Below are 14,811 nucleotides of genomic sequence, written 5' to 3'. Positions count from 1 at the left end.
AATATCAACAAAAAAAGAGCACACTACTTCAATGTCACTATCACAAAGGATCACAAAAGTAAAGAAAGTTTTCGCGCACGTAGAGGTAATCATCACTCACAAAGATAGAAGGATGCATCCATAGAATATCGTAACCATGATCGTAACACAATATCGTCAATCGTAATACTTTTTCCGTGTTCTGATTTTTTTATTTAAGCCATAAATCTCCGTTTTCTGAAGTGCGACAGAATGACTGACATATTAGTTGGCTGTCAAATATTATGGTTGTGTTTAGAAACTTGATTTGTGACAAAACTTAAGATTTATCAAACTTAAAAAAATAATCTGATACAGTTACAACTGAAGTTTGCTAAAATTAAGCTTCGCTAAACCGACCAATTTAATTGGAAATCATTACTACTAATAGTTTTTCATATTTTTTGTCGAGTTCGTGATTCACTTTTTTTATTTTCGAAACGCGACATTAGATCCTCCAAAGCGCACGCGAAGACTATTTTCATAGATATGATTGAATTTGAACTTTATGCAGCGGTTAAAAATTGCAAATTGACTACGTTAGGAACACACCTAAATTGCTAACAGTGAGTTATAAGATAAATCCGTTCAACCGTTTTCGAGTTTTAGTGAGACTAACGAGCAGCAATTAATTTGTATATACAGTTGTGTTCATAAAAGTAGCAGTGCTCTCGAAATAAAACAAAAATGCCTTCAATATCAATGTTATTAAATGTTTCATTAAACTTCTAATAACAAAATAAAATATTTTATTCATAATTACAGAAAATAAGTATTATCGAATTTTTACCGTTAGCTTTGTCACAGTAATAACCTTTTTTTAAATATATGGCTGTTCATAAAAATAACAGTGCATGACAAAGTACTGGATCTATTATGTAAGAAGTTAGAAAAACTGTAATAAGTTATATAAAAGTATGCAATTAATGTTAGCTTACAATTAGTACTTTGTTGAATAACCATTGTTTTTTATGACTGCTTCGCATTTACGTGGCATTGAGTTCACTAAAACCTAAAACCTCTCGATTGGTATTGCGTTCCACGAATCACGTACTGCTTCCTACAATTCTTTCGAATTCTTGGGGTTTGCTTTATGAACTGCGTTCTTAACATCCACTCAATAACGAATAACTTCTTCTGCGAAGACCATAATTTTGCATTTTTTAACGTATGCTTTGGGTCATAGTCTTGTTGGTATACCCAAACCAACGGCATTTCCTCTTCAGCATAGGGTAACATAACTTCCTCGATATTTTTCACATACTCGGTTGCATCAATTATACCCCCGATGGGATAAATAGGCCCGACCCCGTCGAATGAAAAGCAAGCACATATCATAATTTTTAATCCACCATGCTTCACTGTTTTTATAGTGTACCGTGGATAGTATGCTGCATTTTAGGGTCTTGTCACATATTCCCGATGACCCTTCGACCCAAAAAGGACGACTTTGCTTTCAGTGCTCCACAAAACATTCCTCCATTTCTTTTTTGCCTAATCTCTATGCGCTTTAACAAACTCCATTCTCCTCGCCACATGCCGTTTTGTCACGAATGGTACCTTGCGTGCACTTTGGGCTGGTAACTTCGCTTATAAAAGACGTCTTCGTATTGTGACAGCGCTAACAGACAGTTGAAGTCCATTTCTTATTTTCCTAGGGTTCTGTTTTGTTAACTGAACAATTTTTCTGTCACTACTTTCAGTAGTCATCCTTTTTGGGCCTCGCGTTTTCGGTTTATTTAGCAATTTTAAGGCGTTACTGACCATTTTTGCAGCCTAGGATGTCTTGAATATTTTGGTAGGTTTTGCCCTCCAAACGCATTTTGGATGTAAAATGCAGCATGTAGATGCCTTGAGTCGCATCCCTACTATACTATACGATTGTATGCATTGCGTTCCACGGGCGCTAACGAAGTGATCGCTTGTTTGAAATCTTATTTTAGTGCGTATAGCAGGCCGAAGGTATTAGTGTCTGATCGGGGAAGCGCGTTTACGTCCGAGGTATTTGGGGAATTTTTGAAGGAAAATAATGTTCGACATGTGAAAATTGATACAGCGTCACCTCAGGCCAACGGACAAGTTGAACGTGTCAATAGGAGTTTGGCACCAATGCTAGCAAAAATAACGAATGGTATGTTAGAATTTTCATTAGACAAAGCTTTCGCTAAGATCGAATTTGCCATAAATAATACTATACATAAGGGAACAGAGGCTCATCCAAGTCAATTGCTTTTTGGAGTAAGTCAACGGGGAGATTGTGTAGACCCTTTAAAGGAAAGATTGGAAGAATTAAATGAAAAGGAAAATGAGAGGGATTTAGGAGAAATACGAAAGAGAGCTTCCGAACGAATAGAAAAAGTGAATCTATAATAAACAAAAAGCTTTTTCTAATAAGTTTTCGAATTTCTTCGGTGCAGTGTCTTGACCGTCCCATTGTTTATTTATTGAGCTAATATTTATTAACTTTTTATATGTTAGTATGTTACAAATACTTAAAACTTTATATGGTAAAATATTCACTTAACGAAAAATAAAAAAAAAATAATTTTAACACTTTTAACTATAAAATCAAAAACACTGCTATTTTTATGAACACCTATATCCAGAGAGTTTGAAATAATGTGAGTTCACCGGGAAAAGTAGAGTATAACTTCAAGCTAAAAACGTCTAATATGAAAACGAAAGACCGTTAGATGTAAGTAGCATGTTAATTTTTTTTGTAAGAATCTCCGTTATTTAAATAATTGACAATCTAATAAAATGTAACCAGCACTGCTATTTTTAAGAACACAACTGTTTATGTATATATCTCCTGTCTGAAAAACTTCACTTACCCTCTTGCTAACGACAGTACCCTCAGCTTGTGATATTCTATTTCAGACTAAAAGTCGTGCTCTTCGGATGTGGCTCATTGATAGAGAAGCTCGTAAAATTCTTTTTTTGCGTTCGCTACCAGTTCAACGCTGCCAGAGAGTTTTATAAATATCCGCCTGTACCTGAAAGCGTAAATGGTTTCAAGGGACCAGTCTTTTTCCGCAATAAACACACACAAACCCCTTGGCCCTGGTGGCATCTATTATACTCGTCGTATTTGCCCTTATAGGAATTCCCATCAGTTTACCTTTGAGTCCAACTTCGGCCGTACAGATTTTTGTTTTTTAGCCAAACTTCTTCTTTTTATTATGCTCACACTGTGTCTCTAGATTATTAATGGTCTTTAAAACCCTATAAATGTGTTCTGATATTAAACAAAATAGGAATTTTTAAGTAAGGCATCGAAAGTTTAATCGAAAATGCTTGCATTTGTTGTCAGTGAATTTCTTCTTTGTTGAAAATAATTTCCACTCAAAACCATCTGAAGATGGTTTCAAAAATAAATTTTACAGTGCTGTTATTCAACAGAGTGCTCTTTGTTTCCTATTCTCTTCCTTAAATGTCTTCTATTCAGCTGCGCGTTTGACGAGGATTTGAAGACTTTCCGAGTCAGAGCATTGGCTTCTGTCCGCTCTACGTAAGCCAGTCAGCGAGTAATTGGACAGACTTTTAAAAGAAAGTGCCTCTAGTGCTGGCGTGGAATCTCTGAACTATGTCAAAGCACTCACATCGCTTCTCACATTGTCTAAAGACTTTTTTTTACATCAAAAGGTTAGGTAAAGTTGTTTCCAAAATCATCCTACACAAACTAGACATGGCTCGGTCATGTAGATGTTGTCATGTACGGCTTTGAAAGCGATGAAAAAATGGCGGTTGTCGATTTGATTTTCTTGAAGTTTTCCACTATCTGTCGTAGTGGAAATATTTGATAGGATGTGGAATTTCCTGGTCTAGAGCCACACTAATAAAGACCTACCGGGTTGTTTACGATGGTCTTAAGACGTTCATATATTAGGCAGAGAAAATTTTGTAGACGATGTTAAGAAGACTGATTCCTTTATAAATGTGACCGTTTGAAGGCTCTCCATTCTTGATATACGGCTGAAAAAAGAATATCTATATTTGACAGTTCTTACAATATTCAAAGTTTTGAATTGAATGAAACATTTAATGAAATCCAATTCATTTTCAACAGATAAATGTAACCATTACCTTATTAGCACTCTAATAGGATCTTATAGAATTTATTAACCAATCAAAGCTAAACCTTATCATAAAAAAAAAACAAAGGTAAAAAGCTTTATTTTTGTAGGGTACATACCTATGTATTTTTATTTTATTTTTAAGGCTTGAAAGTATCTCTTAAGCTTACTTTCACAATCTGTTCTTTTGACAAATCATGTTGATTGAAATTCTTAAATTAAATAATTATGTTTGCTTTTCTTAACTAATTTGTATTTGAAATTTCATATGTATGTAAATATTGAGTGTATTGGGTAAACTAAATATTTATTTTCTAGTAAAAGTTACGAATGCCGTAAAACGTGGGCGTGGTCGCCCGCGAAAGGACAGCCTTACTTCGAATCTAAGTAATACACAGAATTCATTTCTGGAGGAAGGTAAGACTTTACAACAACAACAAAATAATAGAATCTTCGATTGCGTTTTTGTTTTATTATTTTATTTCTAATTATTATTTTATTTAATATACACAATCTAACTTTTTGTTTTGTTTTATAATAGAAAAATAAATATTTTGTTGTGTTTGCCACATAAAACACACATCATGTACATACTACATAATAATAATGTAACAAAAGGGCAATTCAATTTATTAATATTTACACATATCGCATAATCATCACGCTTTGTTTTTGTTAATATTAATATATAATTTTTGTAAATAATAATATTTTATTTATGTTTGTTGATATTTTGATATTTTAGTTTTGTCTCTTGAAATTAAAATGTTTGTCTTTTGTGATTGATTTTTCTTTTGTTTTTGTTTTTTCACACATGCAAATAGTTGAGTTTTCTTATGAAATGGGTGTTTTTTTTAAACTATATTTTATTTTGTTAATTATTTTTATAGATCTTCAATGTTCTACGGATGATGAGGAATTTGAAGAAGTTATGACAGAAGATGAAGCTGGTGCGAGTGTTCTTTTAGACCAAGGAGAAAACGGACCACCGGAAAGCATTATCAAAGTTGAAGAAACCGAAATAGGTCTTGGTCAACCAGAAGAAGGTATTTTAATTAATCTTATTATTTTATCAGTTAAATATTATTGTTTTGTCCGTTAAAAATTATGCAGTGAGCGATGTAGAAATATTAACATAAATTTAAGAATTTATTGTGTTGTTTCTATTTATTTCCGTTCAAGGCTCAAATATCTCAGACCTTCTACACAAGATTTTTCGAAATTTTATCAATTATAATGTACTTACATAAACCTCTCTTTTAATACTTATCTTTTTTATGTGTAAAAATGTTTCAAATGTAGTCCGTACCCTTTGGGAAAGTTCAGATAAATTACAGCTATGGCCAAAATTATAGTCACAAAACTTTATGTTTGGTAATATTGTCTTGATCACTTGCATTTTCTAATTTACTCTTGTTAATTTTGTTAATGATTATTGATATATTTAGTTATAAAGATTTAGGAGTCCTTTTGTTGTAAGCTTCGTAAAAAGTTTTCCAAAATAAGAACTTTAAATTTAAATTTAAAAAACAATGCATTTCGGTAAGAAGTTTAAATTCTTCTTATTTAATGAGTAGCGGCCCGTCCAGGCTTTGCACGGGTAGACATAAATAGGTACAGATATTTAAGTTATAAGCATGCTAATTAAAACGACCATGAATCACTACGTTGGCTGTGGTATTTGTAGGTGGTAAGAAAACATTTTGATTTTCAGGAAAGTGCCCGTGGGAAAAGCACTCATTCCTTAAGTCGATACCAACTATAGAAGAAGTTTGTCCCTGGGATTTATTTATTGTTAGGGAAAATGATATTTTTAAAGGAAACTATAATCTTTTAAAAGATATGGGCAAATCAGTTGGTATCATCGAGATCGGCGGAACATGTGCAAGCTGACCGGCCGCAGGACACGCAATGATAATTGCTTCACGGCCCTATCGAGAAAGCCGTCGCGTCGGAGCGGAATACTCTCCGATTTCCTCCTAATCGGAGACATTTTGCTTCAAGGTAGTTGTCCGATCAGCTGATCGGACGTTCTCTCCGACAAAATTAAACGCATGCAATTTGCATGCGATGCTTTGCGATTGTTTGGTTTGATTCTTGACAGATACAAACACAATTTTCCGAAATCCGCCGACAAGTTCTTGTTGCGGAAAGTGTTTTCTTTTTTTTTTAAATAGTTATGTAAGTAAAAAATCTTTTCCAACACCATGTTGGTAGTTTCCCTCGGCAAAAAATCTGAGGCAAGCTGCTAATTTATGTTCCGGAGTGACACAATCAGACCGATGATTTGTTTTGTATTTGCGTTGAATCTGCTCCAAAACAAAAGCAAACGAATTTTTATTCAGGCGAAAGTTTTTCTTGAATCTGGAAGAGAATCAGAGAATTATTTGAAGAAAAGAATAAGATTAGACGATAAGTTTACTTACGCCGCGTCAGTAGCTCATTGGATTCAGCGTCAAAAAATAAATCAACACTATCCATTTCTTATTATTATTGCTTGTATAAAGTCAAATAAATTAATAAAACTTATGTTTCAAAAGTTTTTGTTTCCAATTTATTCTTTTTCTTTGACACTTCAAATGGAAACAAAAACATGTTTGAAATAGGGAGGGGACTTTATTCGATAGTTTTGATCGTTGCATCTAATTACATGTCATAAAAATGCTAGCGCATTATAATTGAAAAAAAAAATACTTTTTATAAGCAATAAATTACGTTAAAATTAAGCAATAAATTACGTTCTGCTACGCTTATTGTCTTTATTTTATAAAATATTATCGAAAGTATATCGCATTTTCGATATATCGTTTAATTTGAACATCTCTGCCTGAAATTTATATCCATCGCATTGCGTCGTCTCATGTATGTAAAATTTCTTCCGATGACAGCTTAACCGGAATTCGATCTCCGAAAAAGGATGCGTTGCCGAGAAAGTTCCGCTCCGACGGTTACCTCGATAGGGCTGACAATCACATTATCTCTTATTTCTTTGATCAATAGTCTTGTAAAATTACACATATTGAGAGAGCTTAAATTTCTTAAAAGCATAACAGGCGTACCTATTTTTGAAAAAATTTAAAAATTCCTGTGGGTAGTGCACTGTATCTTCGATGTTGCATAAGGTGTCAACAGATTTGTAACATTTAAAATCACCTGGTTCTTTTTCAATAACAATTTTGTTAATCTCATTTATTGAGTCGTTTCTGGGTGACAATATCGCTCTCGAACAGAGCCAATGGAAATTTATCACAGATTCCGCATTTTGCTCTGCAAGACAAAGTGAACGATCAGTGTTAAATTCTCTTGCCCGTGTTTGCGAGTTCCTAGCCCTATTTTCAGCAAATCGCTGACAGCGCTCAGCACTTGACTGTCGTTCGTATAGCTTGGACAATCTTGCATATTGTTCTGCAAGAAGAACTGAACGATCGATGCAAGATTCTCTGGCTCGCGATTATGACGCGTAAACTCTCATACTTTCCAAACGATCTGCATTTTTAGAAGAAGACTCTCCAATACGACGAACTTTTGCCAGCTAGATAGCTGCGACCTTCTTCGTCTAGCCATATTGGTATGAAGGATATTTATATTAAATCAGAGAAATTAAGAATAAAGTAATAACTAAGAATAAACGAATAATAATAATAAAAAAGAAATTATTCAAGTTCAAAGAGATAGTTCTGAAAAAACTTTGACAAATATTATGAAAAAGTGTGATTCCTAATGCTAAAAGCATAAGTAGCTCTGAAAAGAACTTTTTATGTGAAGCATAAAAATGTGTTAAAAAAAATTCCAATGGCGAATGAGGCACGCGGCTACCTAGTTCATAATAGTGGACACCCTTCTCCCGCACTGTCCCTCTCCCGTCGAGTTAGTTACCAGATGCACTGCGTGGAGGCCGCCGCGCCGCCGGCATGTATTTTTATTTTAATTTCACGATATCTTTTGAATGGAATGTCGGATTTCAATAATTCAAAAAGTAATCAGGTATTGTGACAGTCTTGCATATTAAATTATTTATTTGGATAACATGGTCTGATTTTGATCGGCATTTCTATTAATAGTTAGACATATGGTCTCGCCAACATGTTTGTAGATATTGATATATTCTATGATATTGTCGGACATTTTTTTTTCTTATCATTAATTGGTTGTCAATGAACTGTTGATGCTTACCGTTATTTTTTTGTACACACAAATGCACTACACAATCAGTAAATATCAGTTGCTGAATTTTGACAACAATCACAACTCAACTGGCTTACATAATACCCCGAACACACTTAAAAAGTCAACCATTTTTTAGTTGACTACTGGTTGACTTGTGACAGTCAACTAGTTGTGATCAGCGTTACCACTTTACTTCAATTGAAGTAGATCTACTTCTTTTTTTCAAATAAATTTAAAATCTACTTCCTACTTCGCACCATCATCAAAATATTGAAATCTACTTCATTTTCAATATCTGGTTTTTTACCTACTTCAATTTTAATTAAAATCGACTGAATCTACTCCTTTTTTCTCTCACTCTTGTATGTAGTCTTAAAACTTTGTAGAGAATTAAAAATTGCTTGAGTATTTGCATTTGCAGTGAAGTTACGTCTTTTCTAATGTATTCTAGTGTAACCCTTTTGTCATTTTCGACATACATGTGCTTAGAAACCCCTTTATCATAATTTCCCGTCAAAATTGCTGTTGAAAATGTCTAGGCCGTATTTCAATAACAAGGACTTGATTTTAGAAAATAATGCCCTAATTCTCATCGTTTCACTTTTCAATAGACGAAAATTATTTATTGTTTCCTTATCCTTAACAACACTTTCAAAGGTTATCGATCTTCCAATAAGAAATGTATACATATATGTAGTTTGATTTTGTAAATATCTTTATCTATCATACATATAGGGCCTGTATGGCAAGCTTTGCATTCGTAAACAAACTCAAATTCGAGATTTCAATCGAACATGACATAACGATGGTAGAGAACACGAAAAAAGTGGTCCCCGATTTTTCAAACTAAAAATAACTGTAGTTTCAATACAAATTTGTACGGTCAAAAATCGATAATTTTTTTAAATTCTTGCTTAAATTTGTGTTCTTAGTTTAGCTTCTTTCAATATAAAAAATATATAAAGGCTATCCCATCCCAGATAGAACCGTTATTTTGTTTTTAAGTTTTCTCAACAACTAAACTATTTTTTTTTCTGCCAAAAATATCATTGTTTTTATTTTTGATTTAAAAAAAATCTTATTTTTTTCGAAATTTGATTTCTTGAAGATGGGTTATCATTTTTTACAAAATTGAAATGCCAGTCGTTTAATAATAAGTTCAAAATTATATACCAAAAATATTATTAAACTAAAATTCAAAAACGATTTTCAAACGCAAATTTAAAAAAACAATTATTTTTTCTTGAGAAATCAAATGGCATTTACATTTTTGAAAACAAACTTTAATTAATGTTTTAAGTTGAGCCCTCAATCAATTTTGGATTTGATAGTTTGTTTTCAATATGAAAAGATATTTTCAAGTTGTCCAAAAACAAAGATAAAAGATTTGTTGATGTACTAAAATTGTATTGCGATTACAATAACTATTTCTTGAAGAACTCGTCCTTTGCAATAAAAACATTCTAAAGTCATTTGATATGACCAACACGAGCCCAATCTTTGCTTTTTCGTTGCTAACAACCAAGATTTAATTTAAGAAATGTTACATTAACATATTAAAGTATATGATATGAAGCCTTAAATAATTAATTTGTTTTCTATTTTTTTATTGAAATAATGTAATTTAAAAATATGTAGAATAATATGAAAAAGTAAATTTTTGAAATCTACTTCCATTTTTCTCAATCTACTTCACTTTTTTCCTAAAATCTACTTCCACTTTTTTTTGAGAAGTGGTAACGCTGGTTGTGATCGGTAATACCGATTGCCGGATTACAACTCAACTTTGTTCTTAGTTGTCTTACATAATAGGCCCCTAATACTCTTCACAGTGTATGCGATTTTTTGGCTAATTATTTTTACACCTTCGGTTGGTTTTAATAGGGAGATTTCTATAGTAATCTAGTACTAAATATAGCCTATGCTACTCAGTGATCACGTAGCTTTCTAATAAAAAAAGAATTATTAAAATCGGTCCAGTACTTTTGAGTTTATTCGTTACATACAAAAATGCGAATCTCTCCTCTTTATACTATTAGTGTAGATTATAAGGTATATAAAGTGCAGACCATCTTCAAAGGATGCCTCTATCTCAATCCAGTGGCATGGATGCAGGTTAAATTAGTGTTTACATCGAAAGTGGGTAGGCGTATGCATTAATTCGCGAAAGATTTCCTATCAACCCATGCTTGACGAATGTCCGCAAGAAGAATCACAAGTCTACTGAAACGAACCTGCATAAGGCATTTCGCACCATTGAGAAGACATCTCAATATAAAGAATTTACTCTTGCTAACTACGTTGATATAGTAAGTGCTTTTAATAACGTCGTAACTATTCACGAACTATGTAATCACTTTGTGGTGGAGCATTTATTCAAGAATGGTAAATTTCTATGCTAAGAAAAAGATGTCTTCTAACTTTCTTAGGTAACAAAAACTCTTCCAAACATGTGACTAGAGGAACAACCCAGAGCGGTGTGCTCTCACCCCTCCTATGGATTTTAGTTATGATTTAGATTCTCGTTAAGTTAAAAAGTTGTGGGGAGATTTAACTGGTCTCGAGAAAGTTCTTCACCTTGATTAGCTTTGAAAAAAGCTAGCAACTGCGCAAAGAGCAATGGACTAGGTGTTAAACAGAGCAAAACTGGACTGATGCTCTTGACGAACAAAACTAAAGTACCTGCCTTAACTCTACCCCGACTGAACGGTCAAATCCTGACTTTGTCTTCCAGTGCAAAATATTTAGGAGTAATATTTGATCCCGATCTAAACAGTTAAATAAATATTGAAGAACAGGCTAAGAAGGCTTGTATTGCCTTTTACCTTCATTTGAAGATGATTTTGGGGACGTACACAGTCGTTGTAGAACCTATTTAGTCATATGGATCGATTTACAAGAAATAAAAAAAGAATGCAAATGAAAAACGCCACGTGTACTACATTGACAAGAAATAACAACAATTAAATACTAAAGAGGGGTCAAAGAATAGCTAATGTCGGCAGTACAGGGGTCCTTCGATTCTGCCCAAGAGATGCCTTGTTATTCTGCACCTTCTGCCAGTAGGACTACACATAGAATATTAAGTATCGTGCAGTCCGCTAAGGCTTAAAGAATCAAACTGTTGCAAACACTATGGGCATGTAAAATTACGGAATAGATATCAGCAGGAATTTTTGTGACAAACAAAGACTAGTGCACGCCTGCTTGAACCTCAGCAAAGATTTTAAAGTCATCTTTCCTCCTAGAAAGCTTTGGAATGAAGGAATGGTTACGAAAGACTTCGATACCACTATCTTAACTGATGGGACCCTAAATATTTTAAAATATTTTCGACGGCCTGATTTTGCCTGCCAAATTACTAGCAATCGGAAAAGCATGCAAAATACTCAAATCAAACTCAGCCAGGTGGTTGTTATGGGTATAATTTCGGCCACAACCACCTCTTTACTGCTCCATCAACGTCGGAGCATAAATTTCTTTGTTCTTGTGTCCGATATGAAAATCAAAGACCTAATTTACTTTCTGAACGCGACGAAATTGCTTTATCGTCTCGACTTCGTTCATATGCTCACCGCTGGTACGTTTCCACCCTTAAATTCTTTGGCCCCAATATATGATGGCTAAGCTACAAATTTCAATTGAAAAAGCTGCTAATTTGCGTTCAATATTGGCTCTGAGGGCAAAGGTCTAGTTATTGATAAAGCATCGGTTCCCATCGATGATCGAAATCAAACATCAGTTAATGCGGTTAGTAGAAAGATTAGGGGATTATGTCGAAACCTACCGAATACTGTTCTCATGTGTTTGTTTCTGTTTGTTGTTTTTTTCCTCACTCTCTTTTTGGGGTTCGCCGGCCTTAGTTACCGCGTTTACAAGGAGAATTGAATCCGAATTGTTTGTGTTGAGAACATTGTTATGAAATTTGAAATGTATTTGAAAGATATTCACGTAGCAGCACGCATACAAATAAAACCCAAATGTCATTTCGATTCCATTTGAATTCGATTCCTCGATTCAGTGCCACCATATACCTGGATCAAAATCTCCATTCGATTCTATCCTCGATCTCCTCTTGTAACCAGGGTAAGTGCTTTTAATGCTGCTTCTCTGTCTCACATGATGGCAATATTTTGGTTTCTAAAGTATCGATGTGATATTCTGAGTATTTTCCTATGGCGTTGGGTTCTGCTTGGAAAATACTTGTGGACTTTCCCATCAGTATTTAGAGTTTGGTTCCGGACCCAAAGACTCAATGCCCTCAGATGTTCTCGACCACTTGTTTCTTTAGAATTTAGTTTACATTTTTACCTACCCAACCCAGTCTTTCTTGGAAGTAAACTCAGGTTTAAAGTTTTCATCAAAGTAATTTTGTTTAAATATGCGATCTCTTAGAATGCATAGAGGTTTTTTTCTGTGGACTGTGGAAATCGTGGTCGGTCTTCGTAGGTTCAGTGTTTCGTTACACCTTTTGCTATGTGGCATGTTTTTTTCAAAACTTCACTAAAAATGTCTACACTTTTGTAAAAGATGTTTCTTCGAATGTTCCTTGAATTTTGGCTCGATTAGTTGTAAGTTACAACACATTAGCCATTAGTATAATTAATTAATTTAATTTGACGTGTAAACTTTACAATAAAAAGCAGTTCGACTTAAAAGAAAAAAATGTTTAATAAATTTGGCCATAGCTGTACATAAAAGGATAAAAGGGGACAAAATACCTTTCTTTTAAAAAATAAAAATTATACCAAACATTTTATTTTGTATGCATCGCTCACGACATATAAAACTTACCATTAACATTAATTGTTCTTAAATCATCTGTTATATATTTTGCATTACCCATTGTATGTGTAACTAACGAAGGACAACATGGAGAGGACGATAGTCAGCAGGCAGCTGAAGCAATGGTGCAGTTGAGTGGAGTTGGCTTCTACACTCAACAGCCTCAAGGTTCCATTTGCAATTTACTTTGTCTATTTACAAAAACAAAACATCCTGCCCCATCCAAATTTTTATTAAATTATTATGATTATTATTGCTTTTTTATGGACCTATACATATTTTTGATTTCACCGAATTTTGTTAATCTATTTTAATATCATATCTTCCTTCCTGTCCAAAACACAACAAAATTTTGCCCTTTATTTTTCATGTTAACGATTGGAACCAATCAGTTTGGCATGTTCGGCTTTTTGCAAATTCTCATATGATTGGATCCAATCCTAAAATTATAAAATTAAATTATTTTATAAATAATTGTCTGTTGTGATTAGTTTTTCATTTCTTTGTTCTTTGTTTTCTTTATTTAGATGATTCAATCGATTTGGATCCAAACTATGACCCATCGGACTTCCTTAGCATGGGCAATCGATTACCGACGTCACAATCGCACACAGAACAACCCTTGTCCCAGTTCTTACCCAATAACGAACAACAATTCGTTGCTGAAGTGGAAAGTGAACAAGTGCCACAACAAATGCAACAAACACAACAGCAACAAATACGGGTGCCACCTCTGCAACAGGTTCCAATGTTGATGCCCTCCGATATGCCCGAACATGAGAATGTTGGCATTGATGAGGATCTTGCAATTTCCGATAGCGATGAAGATGATGAAAATAATAAATTTCTTTTGGGTGGAATGGTTAATCCAGACCAGTCAGCGACAACATCGCTTCCACTGCCGTCGATGCCTCTACAATCAACACCTCAGGAAGAAGGTGAAAATTCTAGCAATAATCTTCCACATCCAATGGAAGTAAAACCATCAGAGCCTCAAGAAGAAAACGATGATGATGGCCTTTGGTTTTAAGTAACTTAAGTTATACTATAGTTAATGTTTTTCTTTTTTTTTTCTTTTCAATGTGCAAACTGTAAATATAAATGTAAATAGTTTGGTAGTTCAAACAATATAATAATGTTGTGCTGTCAAATTAAAAACAAAATATTTTTGTTGTTATTATTTTCAATGGTCCAACATCATCATTTCCATGGGGTATGTAACATGGAAATGATTTTTTTTAAACTAAGTTATTTACACAAGAAAATTAATGAATTTTTTAATTTTCTAACAAATTCTGTTAAAATTACCTACATTCATCTTTTCATCATTTTTCGTACAGACAAATTTTAATTATTCAAAAACAGTTCAGCTTTTAATGAAAAAAAATATTTGCACTTTGAATGTATTGATCCCTTAAAAATGATCATTTATCCACTTTCCAATAATTTTCAATATCATAGCCGAACATTTAATAGTAGTCGTTGTCAATGTCAAGTTATTACCCTTGCAAAAAAACAATCACGAAGTTTAAGTGATAGCTTTAGAAATAGCAAAAGTATTTACCGACCCTGGAAGTTAAAAAATGCTGAAGGGTTCTAAATTCACTACCTTTTAATAAAATTTTCGAGCAATTAGGGAAAACGTTTTGGACCAAAAACCGTTAGAAATATAATACATTATGCTATTTACTTTTTTCAGAATCCATGGTCAAAAGCGTTTACTAGTAAAGTGAACAAAATAAATCGTATGGAGTTCGCTAAAACT

At 33.4% G+C, this 14,811-nt stretch overlaps 1 protein-coding gene across 2 annotated transcripts in view; it reads left to right on the top strand.

The window, feature by feature from the left end:
• The window catches only part of LOC129939126 (transcription initiation factor TFIID subunit 1), a 30,407-nt gene extending 16,204 nt beyond the window's left edge, over positions 1–14,203 (top strand). The window contains exons 16-19 of one of the 2 annotated variants that reach the window (XM_056047003.1): positions 4,413–4,511; positions 4,985–5,140; positions 13,128–13,214; positions 13,574–14,203. In XM_056047003.1, coding sequence (XP_055902978.1) covers positions 4,413–4,511; positions 4,985–5,140; positions 13,128–13,214; positions 13,574–14,076 — 845 coding nt within the window. In that variant the 3' untranslated portion in view covers positions 14,077–14,203. The remainder of the gene's footprint in view (positions 1–4,412; positions 4,512–4,984; positions 5,141–13,127; positions 13,215–13,573) is intronic. The other variant, XM_056047004.1, reaches the window with a different exon arrangement.
• The last annotated feature ends 608 nt before the right edge of the window (positions 14,204–14,811 follow it).

The sequence above is a fragment of the Eupeodes corollae genome, chromosome 1 (assembly GCF_945859685.1).
Source record: "Eupeodes corollae chromosome 1, idEupCoro1.1, whole genome shotgun sequence".
Lineage (NCBI taxonomy): Eukaryota > Metazoa > Arthropoda > Insecta > Diptera > Syrphidae > Eupeodes > Eupeodes corollae.
The sequence above is the reverse complement of the archived record's forward strand: the minus strand, read 5'-3'. Positions and strand labels throughout refer to the sequence as shown.